Here is a 23,256-nt window from a genome sequence, read left to right on the forward strand (position 1 = left end):
ACAATCTGTTTTATTGTTTCTTCATAGCCCTCTAATCTGAAGCAAGCATTCTTGTTGTGACTGTGATACATCCTTCGTTTAACAAAAAAAGCAATATTAAAACCGAGTTAATGTGCCCAACGCGCACAATATTTACTTGAATAATAGTCAAAGAAAACGCCTAATGTCTACTTTTTTCACTATATTTAACGTGCGCACGTATTAAATATAATGAAGTAAAAGTCAAACGCTTATTCACGTAGTGAGCATTCATCCAAATAAATTCGATATAAAAGAAAAAAGCGTGTTCTTCTAAATCTTAAAAAAATCTTAAAAAAAACTAAGTTTAAACAGAAAGATTTTTTGGAGTAATTTCTGTACTAAATTTCGCGCAGTAACTTAAATTTTGTTAACTGATTGTATAGGTGGGGTAGAAAAAACACAACTTTATTTAATGAGTGTTTTCCATTGACTTAAAAAGTGCCAGATTAATGGCAACACATAAATATCCTCATCACTTGGGGTTTTGATGTTGTTTAGTTCACCTAGGTAACTAATAAGGACTAATGGAACTTAATTAATTGTGTGGGCCTGCTTGCGAATTGAGTAATGAAATAATCTTGGTAATCATTACAGTAGACATAAAGAAGTAGGAACAATTTCCTGGAGACAAAATAAAATATACGTAGAATCTATATGAAATAGTATTTCAAGTAAAAGAATACCACATTAAAGAACCATTAGTGATCGCACTTTACAAGTATGAGATTCTATCCTGGAATGGTATTATTTTTAACAAGTGTTTCATCTGGCTTAGAGTATGATGTAATACGCGCAGTAGCTTCACACGACAAAATCATTTTTAAAACAAATAGTTCTAACATTTTTAATCAATACAACGCTTTGTGTATTGGGTTCACAAGGAATGAAGTAACATGCACATGCTCCTTTAATGAGCGTTTTTATAGCATGCCTGGAAAAGCTCCTGCTTGTCATAGTTCCTGTGGTCGAAACTTAGGTAATACATTTGTGGTGATCATTTTGCAATCCCTTATCTCAAAAATAAATCAAGAATCCTGCTGTTAAACAACAAATTACATTGATTTCTAAATTGATTACTGTTTTTTCTTGCTGAAAATATTTTTGTATTAAATATGCTTAGTTTAAATGTTAGTTGTAAAAGTGAAAGATGAGGGAGGTTATTTAACTTTGAAAAAATCATTTTAGGTTGCACTTGTGACGACTGGAGTTTTTTTAATCACATTTCCATCACAGCTAACTCAGCCGTAGACAAAGAACTACAAATTGCGAACTCTGCATGCCATAACTCTGAAGAAATGAGATATACACTTAAGTATTGGACGACTGATGGATGGAAGAACTTCCCGAGACAAAATGATATGACATTATACTCATTTATTCGAAGTGGTGTTTGTGTAGTTAAATTTCAGGTAAACAACATACTTATAACTGTAATTTACACCTTAAGAGCTTTTAATTGGTTTCAATTAAGGCTAATGTTTTTGAGCAACTGGATTAGTATTTAAAAATACCAACCATAAACTTATACAAAAAGGAATGTGCTTCCTAAAGCTGGTAAGATACCTTGCAAAATTTACTTTGGTAATGTATCGAAGGCCAGATAGCATTTCCTCCATGAAATCAAATTGAGGCAATTCGTTAACATGCAGTTGCATAATTTATTAGTTTATTGTTATAAATTCTCCTTATTGAAACTGCATAAGAATCAATGTATTTATTTAGTGGAAAGTTAATGGATTTGGGGTGATTTCAAGCTATAGTGGAAACCTGTTTTTGATTACGCTGTCTTCATTGACATCAAAACGTTGCTTTTTGGCTGCTTCCCCAGGACGTAAAAAATGTAAGTGACCTAACTGTCACCCATCCCCTCCTTGTCCCTTTGGTGCTGCTGAAATCCAAAAAATTGCGTATTTAGAAAAAGGACTTTTTATCGCTATTATAGATACCATGAACGGGAAAACATTGACAACATTACCCAAAACAATAATGGAAAGAGTATCATCAACAAGAGCAAAAACAACAACAACAATAAAAACAACAAGAACAACAGCCAAAACAGAACCACCAACAACAACAACAACAACAATATCAGAAGCAAAGGCAGAAATAATAATACCAACATCTCAAAGTGGGTTCACAACAAAACAAACTTTGAAGAAAACCGAGAAAAGGGGAGTAGATGGCAGTTTATCAATGAGATTGTTCACATTAATTGGACTTCCTTTCGCTATACTACTTTCACTATTTTCCTTCTTTTTTTGGTTAAGGAAAATCTACAGGTGAGAAATACTTCATAAGTTAGCTACTGTTATCTTAGGCATATTATAATAAGGGTTTTTTGTAACACTAAACGTTCAAATAGGCTTTTGTATTTCGTTTGGATGTCTAGAAAAGCATTTCTATGCCTCGAAAGCATAGATAATAATTGAATATCACCAGTCCCAGTAATGCCAAATGTATTTGATGATTTTTTTTTTATCTATAGAACATATTTGATATCGTCAATAATAAGACAGTAACACGTGAACTTTTCAAAAGGAAGAACTTTTTTCCTGTACGAACTTGAAAAGCATTGCATTCATACTACAAGATGAACTAATGCTTAAATTGACGTAGCAAAATGTCTATATTTGTAAACAAGGTGATAAAAAGGTCATGTTAATATCAATTTTTACATTTTTGTGTTGGTACATTCTGCAATAAGCACTGCACCGTCTTTAAAATGCGCATACTACTAAAATGCGATAGGAGACTACGCATTTAGCAGAGGTAGCCATACCAAACATTACCTATTACCACGGACAGTTATGGCTTTATGCTAACAACAATAACCTTATTTTTTTTAAATCAATGGCAATTTTTAACATTGGTCGAAATTCTACTAAAGACCCGTCGTATCGTAACGGTTAGTGTAGCGTTAAAAAGTATCATAACGGTTAGTGTAGCGTTAAAAAGTATCGTAACGGTTAGTGTAGCATTAAAAAGTATTGTAACGGTTAGCGTTAGAAAGTATTGTAGCGATTAGTGTCGCGTTAAAAAGTATCGTAACGGTTAGTGTAGCGTTAGAAAGTATCGTAACAATTAGAGTAGCATTAAAAAGTATCGTAACGGTTAGTGTAACGTTGAAATATAAAGCCAGACTAAGCTGAGGATTATTCATGTATACTTTTCTATAATTTTCTATACTCATTTCCCCCTTGTTGTGAGCTAAAGATCAGTTAGCTGCAAGTAGTGGCGACCGAATCACATGAATTTTTTGCACTGGTTATTGTATTATATTTAAATGGATTCTATTCTATTAGGAAAACAAACAGGCTGAGTACTCCTGAAACAACCAATCCTATTGAAATCAAGGAAAATCAACATCATTACGCTGTACAAGATTAAGTCACCCTGCCTGACGATGCAACAACACCGACACCCCCACCAATTTATGAAAATCCTCAATTGGTAAATCACTCTACTTCTCAAACACAGTCAGTTGGAACGATTGAAGAATATCTTAATCCATATCTTGATGATAAATATATAAACAAAACGTTCGGTAATTCGGTATTTTATGATGAACCTGACGACGATGATACGGAATATGAACATAATTATATGTATGTGTATTGAGTCTTGTCAAAAATTGTGTTGATTTTTACAGATAAAACATTTAACGCAAAATACGTCTATAAGTTCGCTGTTTTTTGTAAGCCAAAAAGAGGTAGCTGTAAGTAGTGACCGGTTAATTCCTGTTATACAATCTGCGGGAATACACCCATCTATCAGAGTTATTACAACTAGTATGTATATATGTTATATTTTCCACAATTTTTCTCTCACTTTATTGCAAATGTAAATAACAAGTTGTTGTATTTAATTTCTTATAATTCAAGAAAATAAAACTTTCAAACTATGTGGAAACTTTAACTTCTTCTGCTTGTAACCTCTAAATATTATTAGGAAAGTTATGGCGACAGTTAGTCACGATTCATTGGTTTAACACAACAACAATAGCAAATGACAATAAATTACTTTTATTAATACCCGTACCTGTTTGTCAACATGTGCTACCAGAACTGGGTTGTTGACCCATTTCATCTTGCTGCGAGGTGTGGGGGGTTCGATTAATTATTTTTTGTTATTATATTTTATTATTTCATTGTGTTTTTATTTAATTGTTAAGATTGCAATTACGGTTAAAATAAAATTAATACTTATTAAAAAACAACAAGAAAAAAATAGTTTAAAAACCTAAAATTGCACTTCCTTATTTATGCCCCTGGGTAAAAAGTGAAAAAAGTCACATATATACAGTTAAAAACAACAAAGTTACAAGTCAGACTTTTTTTATTGTAACCAGTGCTAACAATGCATTCCAAATATGAAATCTGAAACATATTTACAACAGCCAAGTTTGCTATGACCTGCTATACCATAGCACAAGATCCTTTGGTCGCGGTAAATAAAAAGTGATAAAAGAAAGAATACCTCAATCACGAGATCCCCCGGTTTGTAGGATGAGCCTAACGGAATAATTATCAGGGGAATATTAATGTATGGCTACGATCCTAGTCACAAGATGTTGAGACGAGACAGCTAATTTCGAAGTACCCCACTGCAAGCAATTGTGTAGGCTGATTCTATACCAGAGTCAATGTTTAGAGTAGTGGAATTTTCCGTCTCGGAGGCGTGCCCTATGGAATGCAAATGTCAAGTTTCAAACGCTACATTACTGGCCAATATGTGCGCAAATGTTATGAATTTGCAATCTGCCGAATGCAGAGCATTTACTGTTAAAAACCTTCGTCCATATTTAAGAAAAAAAAAAAAAACTGCCTTTGTCTCAATGTTTTGGATCATGATTGAAGTATATACAGAGTGCAGAACTAAACGCTTACACCTATCCTGCTTTCATCAGGAATCTCTTGATATAAACAAGTGCCTCTTGTCCTAACAATTTTAAACAAAAAGTGTCTTAATGTTGAAAATTTTGTTAAAAAATATCTAGATTCTAACGGAGAATACGTTGTCTAATAAATGTCAAACACAATGTACTGTGGGATCCCGCATTAAACTACTCATTTTCTCTGATTGATATATTTAAACGGTACATATAACTCTCTTAATCCAGATTTAATTCAACAAAGTCAACAATATTCGATTTATGCTTCTCTTTAATCAGTGTTTTCTGCTTTTTTGTTGTTGTTGTTGTTTTAAAAAATTAGCTAAAGACTTTGTTTGCAAAGAAGGTAAAGTGGTAATAACTCATTCATTTGCTTAAATTTGAACTTTGCTACAGTTTATACCGATTAATCACATGGCATGTTCCTCCGTGCTAATTGGTATACAGGAATTATATTTATTTAATTAGTATTAAAGGTGAATTATTCTGTGTAATTATCCTGTGTTGCTGGTTTTACTAATGTGACCACTAATGTACACATAGCACACCAGAAAACCTTGGCCACGATCAGCAGTTTCAAAAATTCATAACCGAGGAAGACAGTTTTCAATGCTTTAAAACCGAAATATTCATATGTTAAAATTTTAATTGCTGTACTAATGAAATATTTAAATTGTATTTGTTCAGTGTAGGCGTTTCAGAAGTTATTATTAGAATCATTAGTCGTACAACAATATTTTAACATGGAGTTTCTAGAATTTTCCAGATCGAATTCAAGGTCATCCAGTGGCTACCTTTTTTAGCATAACAGTATATGCCAATGTATAAGTTTACTTATTCTGTAAATTCATTCGAATATATGTAAATAAAAAAGATTAGCTAAGTCTTAAAAATATATTTTATTTTATATGATAAAGATTAATATGATTCTGCGCCACATTTATTTTTCCTCCAGGTCAACCTATAGAAATTGCGGAAATTCAAGAATATGAGAAACCCTGCGTTGCCTAAGTGTATTGCAAATGGCGTATTATTGCTAATCCTTAAACCGCCGTATTTCTCTACGCATAAAGGTATCCCGCAATACCAAATCAATACTTTACGTACAGAAAGTGCACGGACAAAAAGTTTTTTGGTATAACTCGTGATGTTCTATCCGGCAAATGTTCTGTCCCAGCAACTATCCCGTCCCACCTCTCATGTAAACGGTCCTTAACAATATTAACGCTTAATTATTTTTTTTGATTTGATTTGTTATTTTTGTTTCCAGAGTGTTTCTTCAATATTCAACATTAATATTGTTTAAGGTTAAATAATAACAATTTGTGTTTAAATGTTATATTGTTGAGATTCAATACAAATGTACAATTCAATTGTATGAGAAAATTTAAGAAGAACCCAAAAGAAAAACGTTGTAAGAGGAAATAAGAAACAGAAAGAAAATGCATATATCGAGTTGCATAAAGTTAATTTTCTGCATCACTTCGTACTTTGCAGTAAAAAGTGCTACTCAAAACATTTACCGTTTCAGTGATTCGCAGACTTTAAATAACATAAAGGTGGCTTGGATAAGCTTTGTAAAGTATACAGAACGGTATTTTAATGGAACCTCATTTTTTAAGCAAATGGTGGCAAGTGTTGGAGTTTGTCAGAGATTGTGCATTATCAATGAAACTTGCAAAGCTTTTAATTTGCTACCAATCGGCAAAGACCTGCAATGTCAATTATTCAACAAGTCATTGTACGGCAGTTCATGCAGCTTGGAAAGGCATATGACTTCAATCTATTACACGATATCTGTAAGTACTTTGGTTAGTCTATTAATTCCCATAAAACAAATTATTTATTTCCCAGCATGTATGTATTGCAGTCTTCCTCAACAGATTCATTTCTGCATGACTTATTTTAGTCTCGCATTATTTATTTCTTAGCTCGCAAGAAGAACCTTCTCACTTTTCGCCAGTCTGCTTCAAATTTTTTAAGAGAAATTTATGTTACAAAATAGTTTTTGAATGTATATAATATATATTTCGAACGGACATTGATAAGGTTGGATATTCACGTATTTAATAGCCTTTTAGTCTTAATTGTTGTTAAGAAGTTTCGCTTTTCTCCCTCTTGGCCCTTGACACACAAAATACTTCCTTTTTGTTATTCACACAAATACTTTACAATTACTGCTGTGGTTAACCTCAAGAAACTTACCATCTCATCTTTTGTAGAACCCTTGTACCAGCATTTATAACTTGTGTTCAGACCACCAAGAATGTATTCCTGACGAGGACATGACAAGTTACAGCTGTAAAAACAAAACTGGTCTGCAACTGCCACACTTTTGTCCAACAAACATAAACAGTTCTTGGTTTGTTCATCAGGCGGCAATTCCAACTCCATTTTGTCACGTATGTGACGCAAACAAGCTCCCTGGTAAGTACCAAATGTTTTTTTATGCTTATCGTTTGTTTGTTTTTGTTTGTTGGTTTGTTTGTTTTTGTTTGCTTGTTTTTCGATAAAGCATCATTGCATTTAGGCTCGTTTGTGATTTTACATATGATTAGAGGAGAAAATTTTCAGCGAAACTGGCAAGATTACAAACATGGATTTGGTGGCAACTCCTTTTACGTTGGACATGAATTAGTTTATAAACTTACTGCAAAATATCCTTGTGAGTTACATGTAAAAATGTCAGGTCCGGAAGGTGATTATGAGTTTTTCTATAAAAGTTTTTCGATTGGCAATGAAGGCGAAAATTACAAATTAAAAATCGAAGGATTTAATCTAGTTTCAGGAGGTAAGTACAGGTATTTATTTGTTTGCACGCGTTCACACCAATGGTGTGTCGAAAGAGTTTTTAGTAAAGAATACCCAGGTATTTTTCTTCATAGCTATGTTTTCATCAAGGCAAAAAATGCCTAAGGCGTTTTAAACTGCTTGCTTCTTTCCTTATTGTCCGTACTGTTTCATCTCTAGAAGGCTATCAATATGATAAACATTTGTTTTGATGATAATGGAAACTGGACGAACTGTCTTATCGATAAAGGCACTTGAAAATATAAATTAATTAAGTTGCTTAATTTTCATATTAAAAACCAATTCATTTCCTGTAGAGACGCAGTAGAGGGAGCGTTGCGATTTCGACAAATTTTCATAAAAATTAATTGTTAAAGGAAATTTAAATCTAATTTATTCTTTATTATTAATTGTTTATTTTAGAGGGTTTAACTGACGAATTCTCGAAAAGTGACGGGAAAACATTTAGCACATACGACTATGGTGGTTCAAAGTCGAAAGCTCAAGATCATGGTGCAGCACTTTGGTATCACTTTCAGCTTCAATGTAACCCTTTTTCTGGGTATTGGTTCCCTATAACTGGTACAGAGAAGTCCAGATACTTTACCAACGTAGTATTCAAGTTAAAAAAGAAGGTTTAAACTGCCCACTTCGAAATGTCACTAATTACATTCCAGGAGATTAAGGTCCACCAAACTCTTTCACCTGCAACAAGCGCAAATCTACCTATTCAAGGAGCTACTTCACTTCGTTATTTTAAAAGAATCAATTTTTCTTACATTAAAACTAAATGAAAATTTAAGAATTTAACTAAAGTAGTGATAGTTTTCCACTTTACATCATTAGTAAGATTTTATACAATCTAATTTAGCGTTAGTTACAATAGAAGAATTTCATAGCACAGTCTTCGATTTCAGAGTCTAACGTTTTCTTAATGTCATTTTCGTTTTCCGACAAAATCAATTAATTTCACGTATTGGTAAATTATATTTAAGGTCCTTATTGTTATTGTTCTAACACCAAGGGGTGGCAACTGACAACTATGACAGTTGTACTGGGTGGCAAAATAGACCAAACACACCATGAAGTAAATTATTATAGTTTTTAAGAAACTGGTGTTTAAAAAAAAGGTTAAGTTTTTGGTTTTTATGAATTTTTTGTACTTGAATATGTAAAATGTATTTGCATGTATGTTTGTATGATATGAATTTATTGCACTGTAGTAACTAACGTTTTGTTAACTTCAACATGGTCACCACAGAATTTCACCTAGCCTTGATAGCATAAACGTTTTTATATTTTCGAGAAAACTTCAGAAAATTAGTTCTTTTTCGCACAAAAAAAGGTGGCAAAATAAGTTCGCTCAACGCTTAGCTATTTTTTGTATACCTGCCATTGGTATGTCGACTGACTTTTCAAAAAGCTGAGACAAAAGGGTTGTTAGCTACTAATACCAAGTGAGTGAGAATTAATTTTATCGCTAGAAGGGTAATGTCAATTTGGCATGACTTTTTTTAAAAAAAAAAACGTTTAGCCGAGGTAAACATATGTTCAAACATTTCCTTCCATACTATGCTTAGGAATTTTGCTCCTATTGTCACGACAAATTATTTTTTTTTTTAATTTCTTAGGAAATATAGCACCTACCCTTGATTCTGTACTCAATTTAGTACAATGAGTAGCTTTTTAGACAACATTTTTCAAATTTTAGGGGACAATTACTTTTAAATCACAAACTTTCATGAAGCCAAAAAGGACCGATTTGAAAAAAACCCGCATTGTGTGAGGCCTAAACTGTCGGGAATGAAGGTCTGTCTTCAATAAACACCCCCTCCGCCAACGCCCAGACTCCAAAAAACAATCCCTTTCGTTAATCAAATAACTTGTTTATTAGTTTTATTAGTTTATTGTGAATTTATGACGAAATATAGGTTTGTGTGAAAATATTCGCCTTAGTGCAAGGTTCCTCTCAAGTAAACGCTGCCTAGAAATTTTAGAAAATTAAAGAAATGCCCCAGGGATTTCTTTAATAATAGCCATATTCTATCTTTCTGTGTGTCCGCAAAAGGCGCATCCTGTTACGGAAACACGAAATGCGATATATAAAGGACGGGCGACCCCGTGGATATTTCCACGGGCTACCGGCTAGTCTATATTATAATACCCGTATACGTCTGTTTGTCACGCATTATGGTACGGCAGTAGCGAGACACACGAAATATAGTAAATGAAGGCCGGACAAACCCGTGGATTTATCTACGGGCCAACGACTAGTTTATTAGAGAATTTTGCAGTTTTATATTCCATTACCATTTTTTTGTCAAGAAACTCAAATGACTCCTAGACTTATAGAAAAAGACTGTCTTTTTTTGCGAATGAGAATTTCAGAAAGCTTAAACCTGTGATAATCTTTTATAACATATAATACATAACAGTCTCAAACTGCAATAACGTGCAAAAATATATGTTACAATCATTTTTGCCTGCATTATCCTTTGTCAGACTAATGGGAGTCATTTATTACACTTTTTCCAGACCACCTTACATGTAATTTTTGCGCACTAAAACTTTCTCAAAATGATATAATTGCCAACCAAAAAATAATTTTGTAACTGAGATGCCAGCTCGTAAGAATTTCTAGCATTAATAAGTATATACCCAGGAAACAAAGTTTTTACATTAGAAATACATGCACTATAAATATTCGCAACCGATGATACTTGAAGTGTTGTAAATATTTTATCCATGTACATAATTTGAAATACATCTAATCCGCTCTGCAAACACACGCAATAAGCATTTTGATTTTTACGATTAAATCATTCCACCTACATACTATAAGTATGTTATAAATACAATACTAGGGAACTCTTTATCAATGCATTTTTGGGAACTAAAAAACACAAGAAAATTGCTATTTTCTAAACATGCGAGTATTATGTAATGAAAGATTTATGTATACATATTTTTACAAGAACTATCAAAATTCCACGGCAACAGAATGTTCGATCTTATATGCAAGTGGGCCAACCTATTGAAGAAGCACGTGAAATAAAATGATTCAAAACTAACAAAAAATGTCCAAAAAATTTGATAATGTAATGCAACATACAACTCTAATTATCGCAACTTTTACCTTTTTTTAAGGAGAGGCAAACAAAAAATTATCTTGTGGTAGCCACAAAATAAATTTTAAGCGAGAGAAAAAAAATTTTGAACTCAAAATTCTAAAATCTACTAAGTAACTACTATAATAACAAATAAAAAACTATATTTTAAAATTAAGTATCTATATAGCTTCCTAGCAACATTTTTACAAAATTTCCATTGCTGTTTTGGGTGAATATAAGTAGGTTTAGGATGTACTTACTAGTAAACATCAAAAAATTATATGATTCAAGATAACCAAAAATACTTTAAGTACTACAGCGAAACAGCATTTCATAACCTTTTTTTAAACTTCTTTAAACTGAAGAAATATTTGTCATGAACAACAACAATGTTTTTTCCACAACATGCTACCAACTTCGAACGATAAAGTTTGTTATGATGAGATGGTGCCCAATGTAATAAATATACAGACCGGAAGCATTCAATAACAAATCGAATGCGCAAAATGTCTTTATTTTTGAATCTCTACTTTCTTTATCTTTACTCGCAAACTTGTTCAGTAAGTTCGGTAAAATAATAAAAAAATATGTTGTTCAACATTTTTTGCTATTTTTATTTTTAACTCTTTCTTGATTTAATACTTTGTGTATACTGACCAGTGGCCATCACAATAAAAATTAAAATATCTCTTTTTTTAAATTACCGTTTGGTAAATGTGTAAAAATACTCAGTTATAAATAATTGAGCACTCTCAAAAATGTTAACAAAATTGATTTATAGTGAGTTTTTTATGGAGCAGACGACAAAACCAGTCGATTTGGTCTTTAAAATCAACAATCATCATGAGATTTTATTCATTAGCTGTGCCGCAGCGCAGTTCGCGTCTCCTTTAATGACAAAAATAAAATATACATTTTTAGATCATAGGAAAGGTTGAAATATTTTAAAGGTGTATTAAGCACTCTCAAAATTATGTTTGGTTGACATCATCTGTGGCTCAGAATATGATCCAAATATATATGTTTGGGATATATCGTTGTGAATAATCAAACTGGATGTAAATCAGGATTTTTAAATACATGTGTTGGCAAAAAGAACAAGAGCCAGAAAACAGATTGTATCATAAGTTTCTTATCAGACACAATATGACAAAAACGCAAGAATTGATTAGTTTTTAAATATTTCAATATAAACAATATCAATGGTATTGTTTTTCTCAAAAAAATAAATTTAGAAAAAAGCTCTTTAACTTTTACATCCACTTTTACAACATTTTAAAGTTACTCTGGGAACTTTCTTTAAGCCAACATGGTGGTCCCAAATGCAACATCTAGCTAGCTGGCTAAAGAAAGGAGCCTGTAATTGTGGTTAAAATTTTTTTATAAATCTGCGTATGAATACTACCTAGCTTGTGAATGTTGGAGCAATAGGTTGTCCTATTTACTTGCCACATGTTAAGGCATCTTTTCCAACCATGTTTTTTCATTTTTTTAATTTTTGTATTGCCCATTCAGCAGCAGCAAACTACACATATGATTATTTAAAAGAAGCATTACGTAAGGTATCTAAGCGTTGCAAGCATATATTTTAGCACACATATATTTTAGCTAGAATAAAAAGTAAATTTATATCATAATGGTTCTTTTAGATGCAAACATCAAGGATAATTGAACCTACCAGGAAATAACAATACCCAAAATCAGAATGTAACTACATTGCATACCAAGAAAAGAGGAATTTTGTACACTTTCAGCACATTTTTTTACCAAATTTTGCAAACCCGGTAAATTTCCGTTTTGATGGTTTTTCTAGCTTTTAAAAAAGGTATGCCACACTGTTGGGACTGTGCGTGTCCGCCATTATGAATAGTCTTATGTTTATATTTGTCGGTTCCGGCAATAGGGATTTTTAAGATTCGATTATAACATGGCGCTGCGAGTAGAAAGCACCACGAGGGAAAATTGAAAATTGTTGGAAAACTGAGGAAATTAATGAACTTGGTGACTTAATACTCATATGATTAATTAATTCGTACACATTGAATATTCGTCTACTTCAGTGGCAACACGAAGACATTGTTGCTTATTTACTCGTACAGAAAACAGAACTTTGTGGAATTTTCTGTGTGGATATTGTGTTTCTACCTGCAACCTGGTGAAACCAAGTACTCCTTATACGCTTGAAATTATTGTTAGTACTTCACTTGGTCGTTATGGCAGAGTCGTTAAGAACTGTACTCTCACCTCCATCGTTAGACATATCCGTTGATTGTTATGCAGCTTTCAAAAGCTGGAAGCAAAAATGGCAGGATTATGCCATTTTGACTGAACTTGAAAAACAATCTCCTGCATACCAGTGTGCGATGCTACGTTTCACTTTTACTCCAGAAACAAGTAACATTTACGACTCGCTTACCTTGTCGCCGGAAGCAGCGGCCACCACAAAGGGCATTATCGATGCCTTGGAAGTGTTTGCAAAGGGAGTCATCAATGAAACCATGGAGAGACATACGTTCAATCATCGACAACAACAGGAAGGAGAAAAGTTCAATGATTTTTGCACAGACCTCAAAGTTTTGGTCAAAAACTGTAATATTGTGACAATTGCGTTGAAGGAATAATACAAAACAGATTTGTGGGAGGTATTTTGGATGACAATTTACGACAAAAGCTGCTCAGCAAAAAGGATTTAGATTTAAAAACAGCGGAAGAGATGTGTAGAGCGAGTGAAAAAGCGACAGAAGGTATGGGTGCATACAAGACTGCAGCCACAGCTGTTGACCAGGGACAGGGTGATATCAACGCAATATTGGGGAAACAAATTCCACCAGGAAGACGATACGACCAGAAGCAGCAGCAATCTGCAGCAGCAAAGAGCAACGGGACCAACTGCAAGTTCTGCTTGAGACAGCACCAATTTGGACGGAATTTTTGCCCAGTCTGGGGAAGAAGATGCAACACCTGTGGGAACTCAAACCATTTTGCACAGAGTAAAGTATGCCGAGGAAGAAATGTGAAGGAAATACAAGCAGAAGAAGTCGCAATGAACAGCCTTTTTCTTGGAAAAGTGGAGAGTACGCAAGGGTTGTCAACTCAGGACGAGCCATGGGAAACAGATATAACGGTCAAAAATGGAAAAATACAAATCAAAGTAGACACTGGAGCGGATGTCACAGTCGTAGGCATACCACAGCTAAAACAATTCGGAAGAACCATGAAAGACATCAGATGCACAGGGAAGACACTGACCGGTCCATCAGCAGAAAAGTTACAATGCCTTGGATATATAACAACGTTGCTAAAATGGGGCGATAAACAGTCAAACGAGGTAGTGCATGTTTGCAGAAACTTGAGAGCGCCCTTATTGGGCAAACCGGCTATAAAACTTTTAGAGATACTCACATTCAACAAGCCAGTCAAAAGCACAGTGTCACAAATATCTAAGGACAATCAAGACATTATTCAAGAATTCCCAACACTATTTACCGGATTAGGATGTATCACCGGAGACCCAATCAACATCAAATTAACCGAAGATGCAGTACCCTACCACTTGACAGCACCACGGCATGTAGCATTACCACTGTTGGAACCCTTAAAAGCAGAGATCCAGCGAATGAAGGATATGGGAGTCATACGATAAGTTACAGAACCAACAGACTGGTGCCACCCAATTGTTTTAACCAAGAAATCGGATGGCAGTATGCGCTTTCGCATTGACCTCACAAAGTTAAACGCATTCACCAAGCGAGAATTCTACCAACTGGAGAGCGTTGATGAGACTCTTGCGAAACTCGGAAGTCAATGCCACGTGATGTCAAAACGTGACGCCAATTCGGGATATTGGCAGATGCCATTAGATGACTCTAGCCAACTGATGGCAACATTCATCACACCGTTCGAACGATTCTGCCCAACAAGAGGTCCCTTCGGACTAACATCAATGCAAGAGATCTTCAATAAACTTAAACTTCAATAAACCAAATCATTGAAGGGTTGCTAGGGATAGTGAAAAGCACTGATGACCTACTAGTCTTCGGTAAAGATTTAGAGGATCACGATACGAAATTGAGAGCCGTACTAAAGTGACTGACAGAGGCACGTGTTACGCTCAACACTAACAAATGCGAGTTCCGGAAAGCAGAGGTAGAATTTTTGGGACACCGAATCACAGCAAAAGGGATACAGCCAGTACCGGATAAGTAGAGGCAATTCAGAAATACACAGCTTCAACGAATATTACCGAACTTCGAAGATTCCTGGGTATGGCGCAGCAACTGGCTAAATTCAACCCAAATTTAGCACAAGCCACTGAACCATTACGGGACCTGTTAAGTACAAAGAACAGTTGGACCTGGACGGCAGTTCATGAGCAGGCATTCAGCCGCATTAAGGACACATTATCGACCCAACCAGTGTTAGCACACTATGATGTAAACCGCCCAACCAAACTACGAGCAAACGGAAGTAAAATAAATGGCATCAGTGCTATTCTGATGCAACAAGATGAACAGCACCAATGGAAACCAGTCGCTTATGCATCAAGGTACCTCTCTAAAGCGGAACAAAACTATCACAACATTGAAATCAAAATGCTTGCTGTTACATGGGGTTGCAAAAAGATGTCTCGATACAATCATGGAATGTCGAAGGTCTTAGTGCAAACCGGCCATAAGCCGTTAGTCCCTATCTTGAATTACAAGCCATTAGCCAAGATGTCTCCACGGATCCAGCGTATGCGAATGCGTTTACTAAAGTACGACATTTATGCTGAACACGTCAGTGGCAGTAAAATGACAGACGCAGATGCTTTATCACGAGCACCATCTTGCCAGCCGGAACTGGAAGATGAAATCACCGAAAAGGACATCACCGCACATGTTTCTTTGGTGTTAACAAACTTACCAGCAACTGATCAACGCTTAGAGTGAATTCGCACAGAAACCACTAAGGATCCTGTCCTATCAGATTTAATAAGAATCATAAGAGCGGGATGGCCAGCCAGACAACAAGACTGTCCCATCAATCTACAACCCTTTTGGGCGAGCCAGCATGACCTAACAGAATATCATGGACTCATCGCGAAGGGGGATCGTATCGTCATACCCAGGTACATGAGAGCTGAAATTCTCCAGAAGATACACGCTGGACACCAAGGGATGGATAAATGCAAGAGAAGGGCCCCGCAAGCCGTATATTGGCCGGGTATAAATTCACACATCGAACAGATGGTCAGGAAATGTGAACAATGCAGCAAGTTACTACCGTCGAAACCGTCACAACCACTGATGAGCCACCCACTACCGACCAAACCGTGGCAGCAGGTGGGGTCAGACATTTTTCAATTGGCAAATCGAAACTACCTGATCATCGTAGATTATTACTCCTTATGGCCCGAAGTCTATCAACTAAAACGGCCGGACTCGGAAACAGTGATCGAGTCACTCAACGATGCATTTTCTCGACATGGCATCGCAGAGTACGTCATCAGTGATAACGGACGTCAGTACGCATCCTACAAATTTAAACGCTTCGCCAAAGACTGGTCATTTACACACAAGACAAGCAGTCCTCGATATCCACAATCCAACGGACTAGCCGAAGTGACCGTGAAGGCTGTGAAGCGCTTACTGAAAAAGTGCATCTGTTCGACTGAAGATGTTTCGCAAGGCCTCCTGACGTTACGAAACACACCGCTGAAGTGTGGACAATCTTCAGCACAGCTTCTAAAAGGAACCACGCTCCGAGACAACCTACCAAGATACGTAACAGGAGGCAAGACTTGCAGCAGGAAAGACTCAACACGAAACAGTGGTATGACCGAAATATCAGACACAGCCGACAAGCCAATTTTAAAGAAAGTCAACTCGTCGCTGTTCAGGATGAAGTCACCAGAGAATGGTCGAAACAAGCAATTATCATTAAAGAAGTGGCACCTCGTTCGTACGAATTACGACTGAGCACCGGCAACAAAATACGTCGTAACGAAAAGCACTTGTGTAAAGTCTACACCATCACAGCGTACCAACCTCCAAACAAACCACCACAGAGGATCATCAACCACGACCCGCCCGTGGAGCCCAACACAGACGAGGATGGGAACGAAAGCGACGCCTCGGACAACACAATCACAGACAAGGATGGGAATGAAATCGACGCCTCTAACCACACCATACCGTACGTTGAAGAAGAAGAGGAAGGCAGCAGAGAACGAGGTCGAAAACGAACGAGAAGAAGTCGTAAAAGAATATGTCACACGTTACGGGCGAACGCTGAAGAAGAAAATACCCGTGGATTACGAAGATTTATAAATGGATTTCTCGTATTAGAACTTAATGGACGTGTCAAGTTTTGTTTGAACATTATGAACTGGATGGGTCGTTTGAAACTTATTATGGACGTGCTGGGTTATGTTTGGACAGTACACGCTTGGGTTGGGACTTTAAAGGGGAAATGTTAGGGACTGTGCGTGTCCGCCATTGTGAATAGTCTTATGTTTATATTTGTCGGTTCCGGCAATAGGGATTTTTAAGATTCGATTATAACACACACTAGCCACACAACTTCACACTGCGCACAAAAATAAAATGATTTAGTGTAACTTTTATTGTTCCAATTTTGATTAAAAATGTATATCTAAATTAGACCCAACTTGCACCAGCTTTTTCCAGTTCGTTATGGTGTGATGCACACGGTCGCTTGCCAACGGCTTAGGAATTTAAAAAGCTGAAGCAATTCCGCTTTAATGGATTTAATATGTGCAAACGACATGGAAATGTATCTACTTATTTATCTAAATTGTTGTTATTCTCAGCCGCCATTTTGCGCTCGCAGCGTGCTAGGGCAACCAGCGCATGCACAGTCTTATTTTCAGCGTTAAAACAGCCGTGGGGTGCCCCTAGCTAAAGTAGCCCAAAGTCCTTTGCCACAATGTGAAAGTATCAATAATCATATTAAACAGATCGTTTAACTTCATAATATTTAATCAAATAAAGACTTTAATTGTAAAGTATTACTTTGATCCAGAAGAAATTAAAATAATTTTATTCAAAATGGTTGCATCGCAGCTTTACTTAAGACACCACTGCTCCACTACTTAAGTGACCACTGCTCAATTCTTTTCTCTGTGCAACTAAATATCATGAATATACAAAAACAAAAGAATTATAAGGAGACTACGAAATTATATATACAACCTAACATAATTTGCAAAGAAATAAATTTCATGGTAAATAACTTGAAATTGTAAAATACACATTAAAAAACACGTTCCTCAATTAGGGCATTTATGGCTAAGAAGACATTTTGTCTAAAGCATACGAAATACCCAACTGCCATGGCACTTAAAGACTTGAAGCGTGTCAACCTTTAAATAGGAAGGCATGTTATGAAATTCAGACATAACTAGTTAAAAATTAATTCTAGTAAAAAGTCGTATTGCGAAATTGTTTTCACAAAAAATGTAAAATAAATTAAGGAAAATGGTTATCAGCTAAAGGTTCCAATTATATTTATTATTGTGGCGCTGGACCTTCATCAAATGTTAGTTTGTTAATTTATAAGACAAATTTTGCCATCGTCGAACTGCACTAAATCTATTCTCATCGTCGTTAAAATTGTTTAGTTAATGTGGGTTAGTACACACGTCGTTTATACCTTTTTTAAAACCGTTATCGATAACTAAACTACTGATAAAATCAATTGTGGTATCGTCGTCAATGTCTTTTAATCGTCGTCGAAATAAACCAGCCGAGGTGGATTATTAAATTCGTCAAATATAATCTTTGTTGTATTGTTGTTGATAATTATACATCTACAACTTGTCAGTATTGAAGAAATGTTATGGCTGTTTAGAAGTCGTTGTTAAGTTTTGGTGGTACTCTCATGCCTTGCTTGTTTGGACCAAACTGTTCCATAATTGCTGCATGAAGCTTTTGCCGTATTTTCTTCAATTCTAAAAGAAAAAAAAATGATAATTAGCTAACACAATGCAATACGGTGTTCAAGCAATATGCATTATTTACTTTAGTATTACTTCGGTTAATTTCCAAAGTCGTATTTTCTTTCCAAGGGACTAGTTATATGAGACGAGTCATCCCGGTCTTGGCTTTGTTAAGAAAGTTAATAAATTGCACATTCATGTTTATACGTAACTGAGCAAGCCCGCTTACCAGGCCAGCTCAACTCCACATGATAAGCAAAATTAGGGATGAGTTTTTGATTGATACTTAAATAACCAAATCTCTTGTAGTGATACCAATAATATAAAAGGCGCAATCGTACTCTCGAAGCCTTAACCCTATTCGGTCCGGGGTTTTTTGAACATACTATGACCGGGGGGGGGCGGATTCCGCCCCCCCCCCCAATAGCTTTTCATAGGATTGTTCAAATTGAATCAAACTTGCACACTTATAGTACGTCATAAATGGAACAAAATGGCGCCAATAAACTTTTGCTTGCGTCAGCACATTTTCTGTGACGTCATCAGAAGCTTCAAAATTGGTAAAAATGCCACTATATCCTTACAATATAAATACTTTTGTTCTAGAGCGAATTTTTACATTCTGTTTGAAGTTTCTGAAAGCTAAATAAAAGTTATTTAACATATCTTCCGGTTTTTACATGGATCGGATAAAAAATTGCCAAAAATTGCCCGAAAATCCGTTTTTTCCGATTTTCGGGTGAAATCCGACAAAATCGGGAAATCGGATTAGTCACGTGTTCAAATTATTCACAATGATTCTTCTTGATGAAACAAAGTTGTGCTGCAATTTTAAAGTTCTAAGGATAATCCTAACAGGAGTTATTATATTTTCCCCATTATAAGGATTTCATAGAGATTTTTAGGGGTAGTTTCGAGTAATGGCCAATATCAAAGCCTCTGAAAGGTATGGGACCTAAAAAATTAGCATGCAGGTGTCTAATAGATAAATGTTGAAACTCAGTAAGTATCATAGCCATATAACAAAGCAATCAGGAGTTATTAAAAAAAAACCGTCAGGAGGGGCGGAATCCGCCCCCCCCCCCCCCCGGACCGAATAGGGTTAAACTCTTACATTTTGGATCAGGTTTGCCATTACTAACAATATCAAGCAGTGTTTACAATTTTGGACTGCTTTTGTCATTTTGTTTTACCACTGTTTTTGAGAATAATTCAATATTATTAATAACGAAGGCCGGCCATCTTTAGCCTGTCACTGATATTTAGAAAACGTATTTAGAAAACATGGCCGGTTGAAGAACGAGCAATTCATTTGTCTTTAATTTAACAGTTGACGATCAAAACAATTTTTATTCAAGTTATATTTTATACAAGTTATAAAAAGATTAATTAATTAAAATGTCCCTATCTTAAACCATTTACTATGGATTTCAATAAATATACGATAAAGGAGCGTTGTCAAAAATTTGTCATAAAGGAGATGAAAAATGGTAGTTAATGGCATTACATTACGTTCTTCAATAAGCATTGATATGCACTTATAATATATACAGATCGGCAAGTTGCAATCATAGCTATCTATTTAACCTACTTTATTATATCCATCCTATTTTTTTGACAATTATAGGGTTCACTGTGATAAAACTCGCAACTAAAACATTTCAAACATAATGAGGTCCTTAAAGAAAGAACGCCTCTTGTCTCTATCCTCCAAGTTGATTTTCTCTCTTAACCCCGTACTATCTCTATCTAGCACAAATTTTCCGGTCGCTCGCTATTTCGCTTTTGAAATCGACCACTGTTTTAACTTCGAAAGATTAGAAAAGTATCGCACTTTTGAATTTTATCAATCAATCATATTTACTACCTAAAAAGGACACAGAGTTGACAATTTGGATTGGCTACAGTTTTATCGCTTTTTTTTAACCATATTATACATATCGGGTGTTACAGAAACTCGCTCTCCAAACGTCACGGACTTGCTAGCAAAATAATTTACACTGCGGTTTTGTTTTCCTGATCTATTTCTTCGTAATCCTAAATTCATGTAAAGAACTTTGTTTCAAAGAAGGTGGACACTTTTAGTCCTCCAAACAGGATTGTAGAAAACAGTGCTGACAGCTTAATCAAGGTTTTCTTTTAAGGTAGCTATATCCTCTCCGCTATGCTTATTTATTACTAGGTGGTTGCCGTGTATCCTTCCGGAAGTAGGAGTTTTTCTCACGAGACATAATCGTTCACGTAATACTCAACAAAATGCCCAGTTATTGTTATTAAATCGTATTTTAGTATCCTCATTTCTTTTAAATGATTGATAAAACAACTTATTTTAATAGTTTAATAATACGAAATTAATTAATTCAAATATATTAAATCATATGCCAACGTAATTACTCCTTTTCTAAAAAAAAAGGATTTCGTTGAAGGAATGTTCGTCGTAAAGGAAATGATCAATTGTAGATAATTAACTTTAGTAAATGTCCTTTAGTAAATGTTATTGATATGCCACATACAGAGCATCTTTCTACATATACCATATAACACATTGGCAACACATCATTGCTACCGTAACTACCTACCTACCTTTCCTTATTAGAACTGCAATAAAACCGTCTTATTGCGAGTACCCTTTATGACAGACACGTTTCTATAGTGGACGCTATTATAAGACTCCCCTCCTCCCAACAACCAACCTCTATGGAGTGTACATCATTAGAATAAAAACGTAGATTTAAAAACTTAACTAATAGCTAACAATTTTTTGACAGAAGCAACTTTTGTTTTGCAACAAAAATTTTCAATTTTTAAAAGATTTGCAGCATTTTCACCTCTCTAAAGTCAACCCTTAATAATGTCCTGATGGTAACCGCTATAGACACGTTTCACTGTATCCAATGTAGCCCTCCCTGTTATAAATGCTGCGAGTAAAGCATTATCATAAACGTTTCCTTTAAAAAATATCCTTTCTAAAAACACGCACTTTTAAAAGCGGTGTTTTTTTCGAAATATGTAATTTGGTCAACAGAGTTTGTTAGTAAATTGCTTTAAATGTGACGTCATAGAATATAGAAAAAAAAAGTTAAGGTGTTTAGCGAATGAGAGTAACGGTAGATGCATGAAAACATAGTTCTAATGTAATAGCACGCTTGGTCTATCTAGGCCAGTTTTGTGGGCTTTTCTTTATTTTTTTAAAGTTTCACAATCTGGGGGGGGGGGTCAATAGAAATTATAACTTACAGCTAACTGAGCTATAAAAAAGCATCATATATACATACCATCGTCATATTTTGCTTTTATATTCTCAGGTAACTCCGATGCAGCCTTCTTCTTTAGGCATCCATACCATCTCCTTATAGCACATCGACGTGGACGTGCTGTTGTCAAATCATTAAAACATAAAATAATAAATAAACACAAAAATATCAAGCTAGTTGTGATAGCCTTCATCACTGCTAATCAGCAAAGTCGTCGTTATCGAACGAAACCTGAGGTGTAATTAACTTTAATTGCCTGCAATGTTAAATCTGTCTTGCATATATTGATTATATCATACAGATTGTCGGAATTAAATAGAGCAATAAACTATTTATTCTAAGCAAAAACCTTTGTAATTTCTTAAACTACTTCATTGCATTTAAATAACTATTCGTTTCTATTCAGGCATCGGAATATTACATATTTTCTTACAAACATAAATCTTAAATGGTCTATAAAACCACTCTCGAAATTTGTCAGTTCTATTTCTTTAGGTTAATTTGTATAATTTTTCAAAGGTATTTACTTCATTACTTCCAAATCATTAAGCTACGAAGGTTATCTTTTTAGTTAGAAAACTTTCTTTAGAACAACATTTTTTGGATGAAACATGTAATTTTCAATTTGATTTTAAAAGTTAAGAAAATAACATCGTTTGTCTATAAATAAATTTAAAACATATTACAAGTAGCTATTTTATTTGCAACGATCATTTGGATCCGTAATATTTAATGATGTTGCTATAGGCACTCCATTAGAGCCCAACTCAGCTAACGCTTTTTTATGTTATAATAAAAAAGACTAAAGAGCTGCTTAAAAGCTTGATTCAAAATGTATGTTGTATAATTGTAAAACAAAACTTGAACGAACGTTAACGCTATTTGTGCTGGGGATGATTTTAACTTTAACTTTTTTGTAACTACTACCGATTTAAGGGTTAAAATTTAGTCACTTTTCATCATTGTTATAATTAGGTCTATCTCATGGTAACATATAGCTTAGCAGGTGATTGGAAAAAAAATCGACAAAAAAAATTTTTTATTTGACATATCCTCATCAACATTTCTAAAGTGACGTCATTTTAAACAGGTGACGTCATTCTAACTTTTTTTCGTCAAAAAAGCACTTGTGCGACGTTTTGTGACATTGTCATGTCTTCTTTATTATATTTAGAGGCAGGAGGAGAAGGATGCTATTTTAACGCTTCCATCCCTTTGGCTTCTCAGGAGGCCTAAAAAAATCCACTG

General features: G+C 34.9%; 2 protein-coding genes across 2 annotated transcripts; both read left to right on the forward strand.

Moving 5' to 3' along the window:
* Nucleotides 1–1,744: 1,744 nt before the first annotated feature.
* On the forward strand, nt 1,745–3,813 carry LOC130648724 (uncharacterized). The gene is made up of 2 exons (XM_057454798.1): nt 1,745–2,300; nt 3,324–3,813. Exons 1-2 carry the CDS (start codon nt 1,969–1,971, stop codon nt 3,406–3,408), a joined length of 417 nt encoding a protein of 138 aa, XP_057310781.1. The 5' UTR covers nt 1,745–1,968; the 3' UTR covers nt 3,409–3,813.
* Nucleotides 3,814–6,338: 2,525 nt separating this feature from the next.
* LOC130649140 (uncharacterized) lies at nt 6,339–8,928 on the forward strand. The gene is made up of 4 exons (XM_057455365.1): nt 6,339–6,711; nt 7,135–7,339; nt 7,443–7,703; nt 8,126–8,928. The coding sequence occupies exons 1-4, from the start codon at nt 6,355–6,357 to the stop codon at nt 8,341–8,343; spliced, it is 1,041 nt and encodes a 346-aa protein (XP_057311348.1). The 5' UTR covers nt 6,339–6,354; the 3' UTR covers nt 8,344–8,928.
* The last annotated feature ends 14,328 nt before the right edge of the window (nt 8,929–23,256 follow it).

Source organism: Hydractinia symbiolongicarpus, chromosome 7 (assembly GCF_029227915.1).
Source record: "Hydractinia symbiolongicarpus strain clone_291-10 chromosome 7, HSymV2.1, whole genome shotgun sequence".
NCBI lineage: Eukaryota > Metazoa > Cnidaria > Hydrozoa > Anthoathecata > Hydractiniidae > Hydractinia > Hydractinia symbiolongicarpus.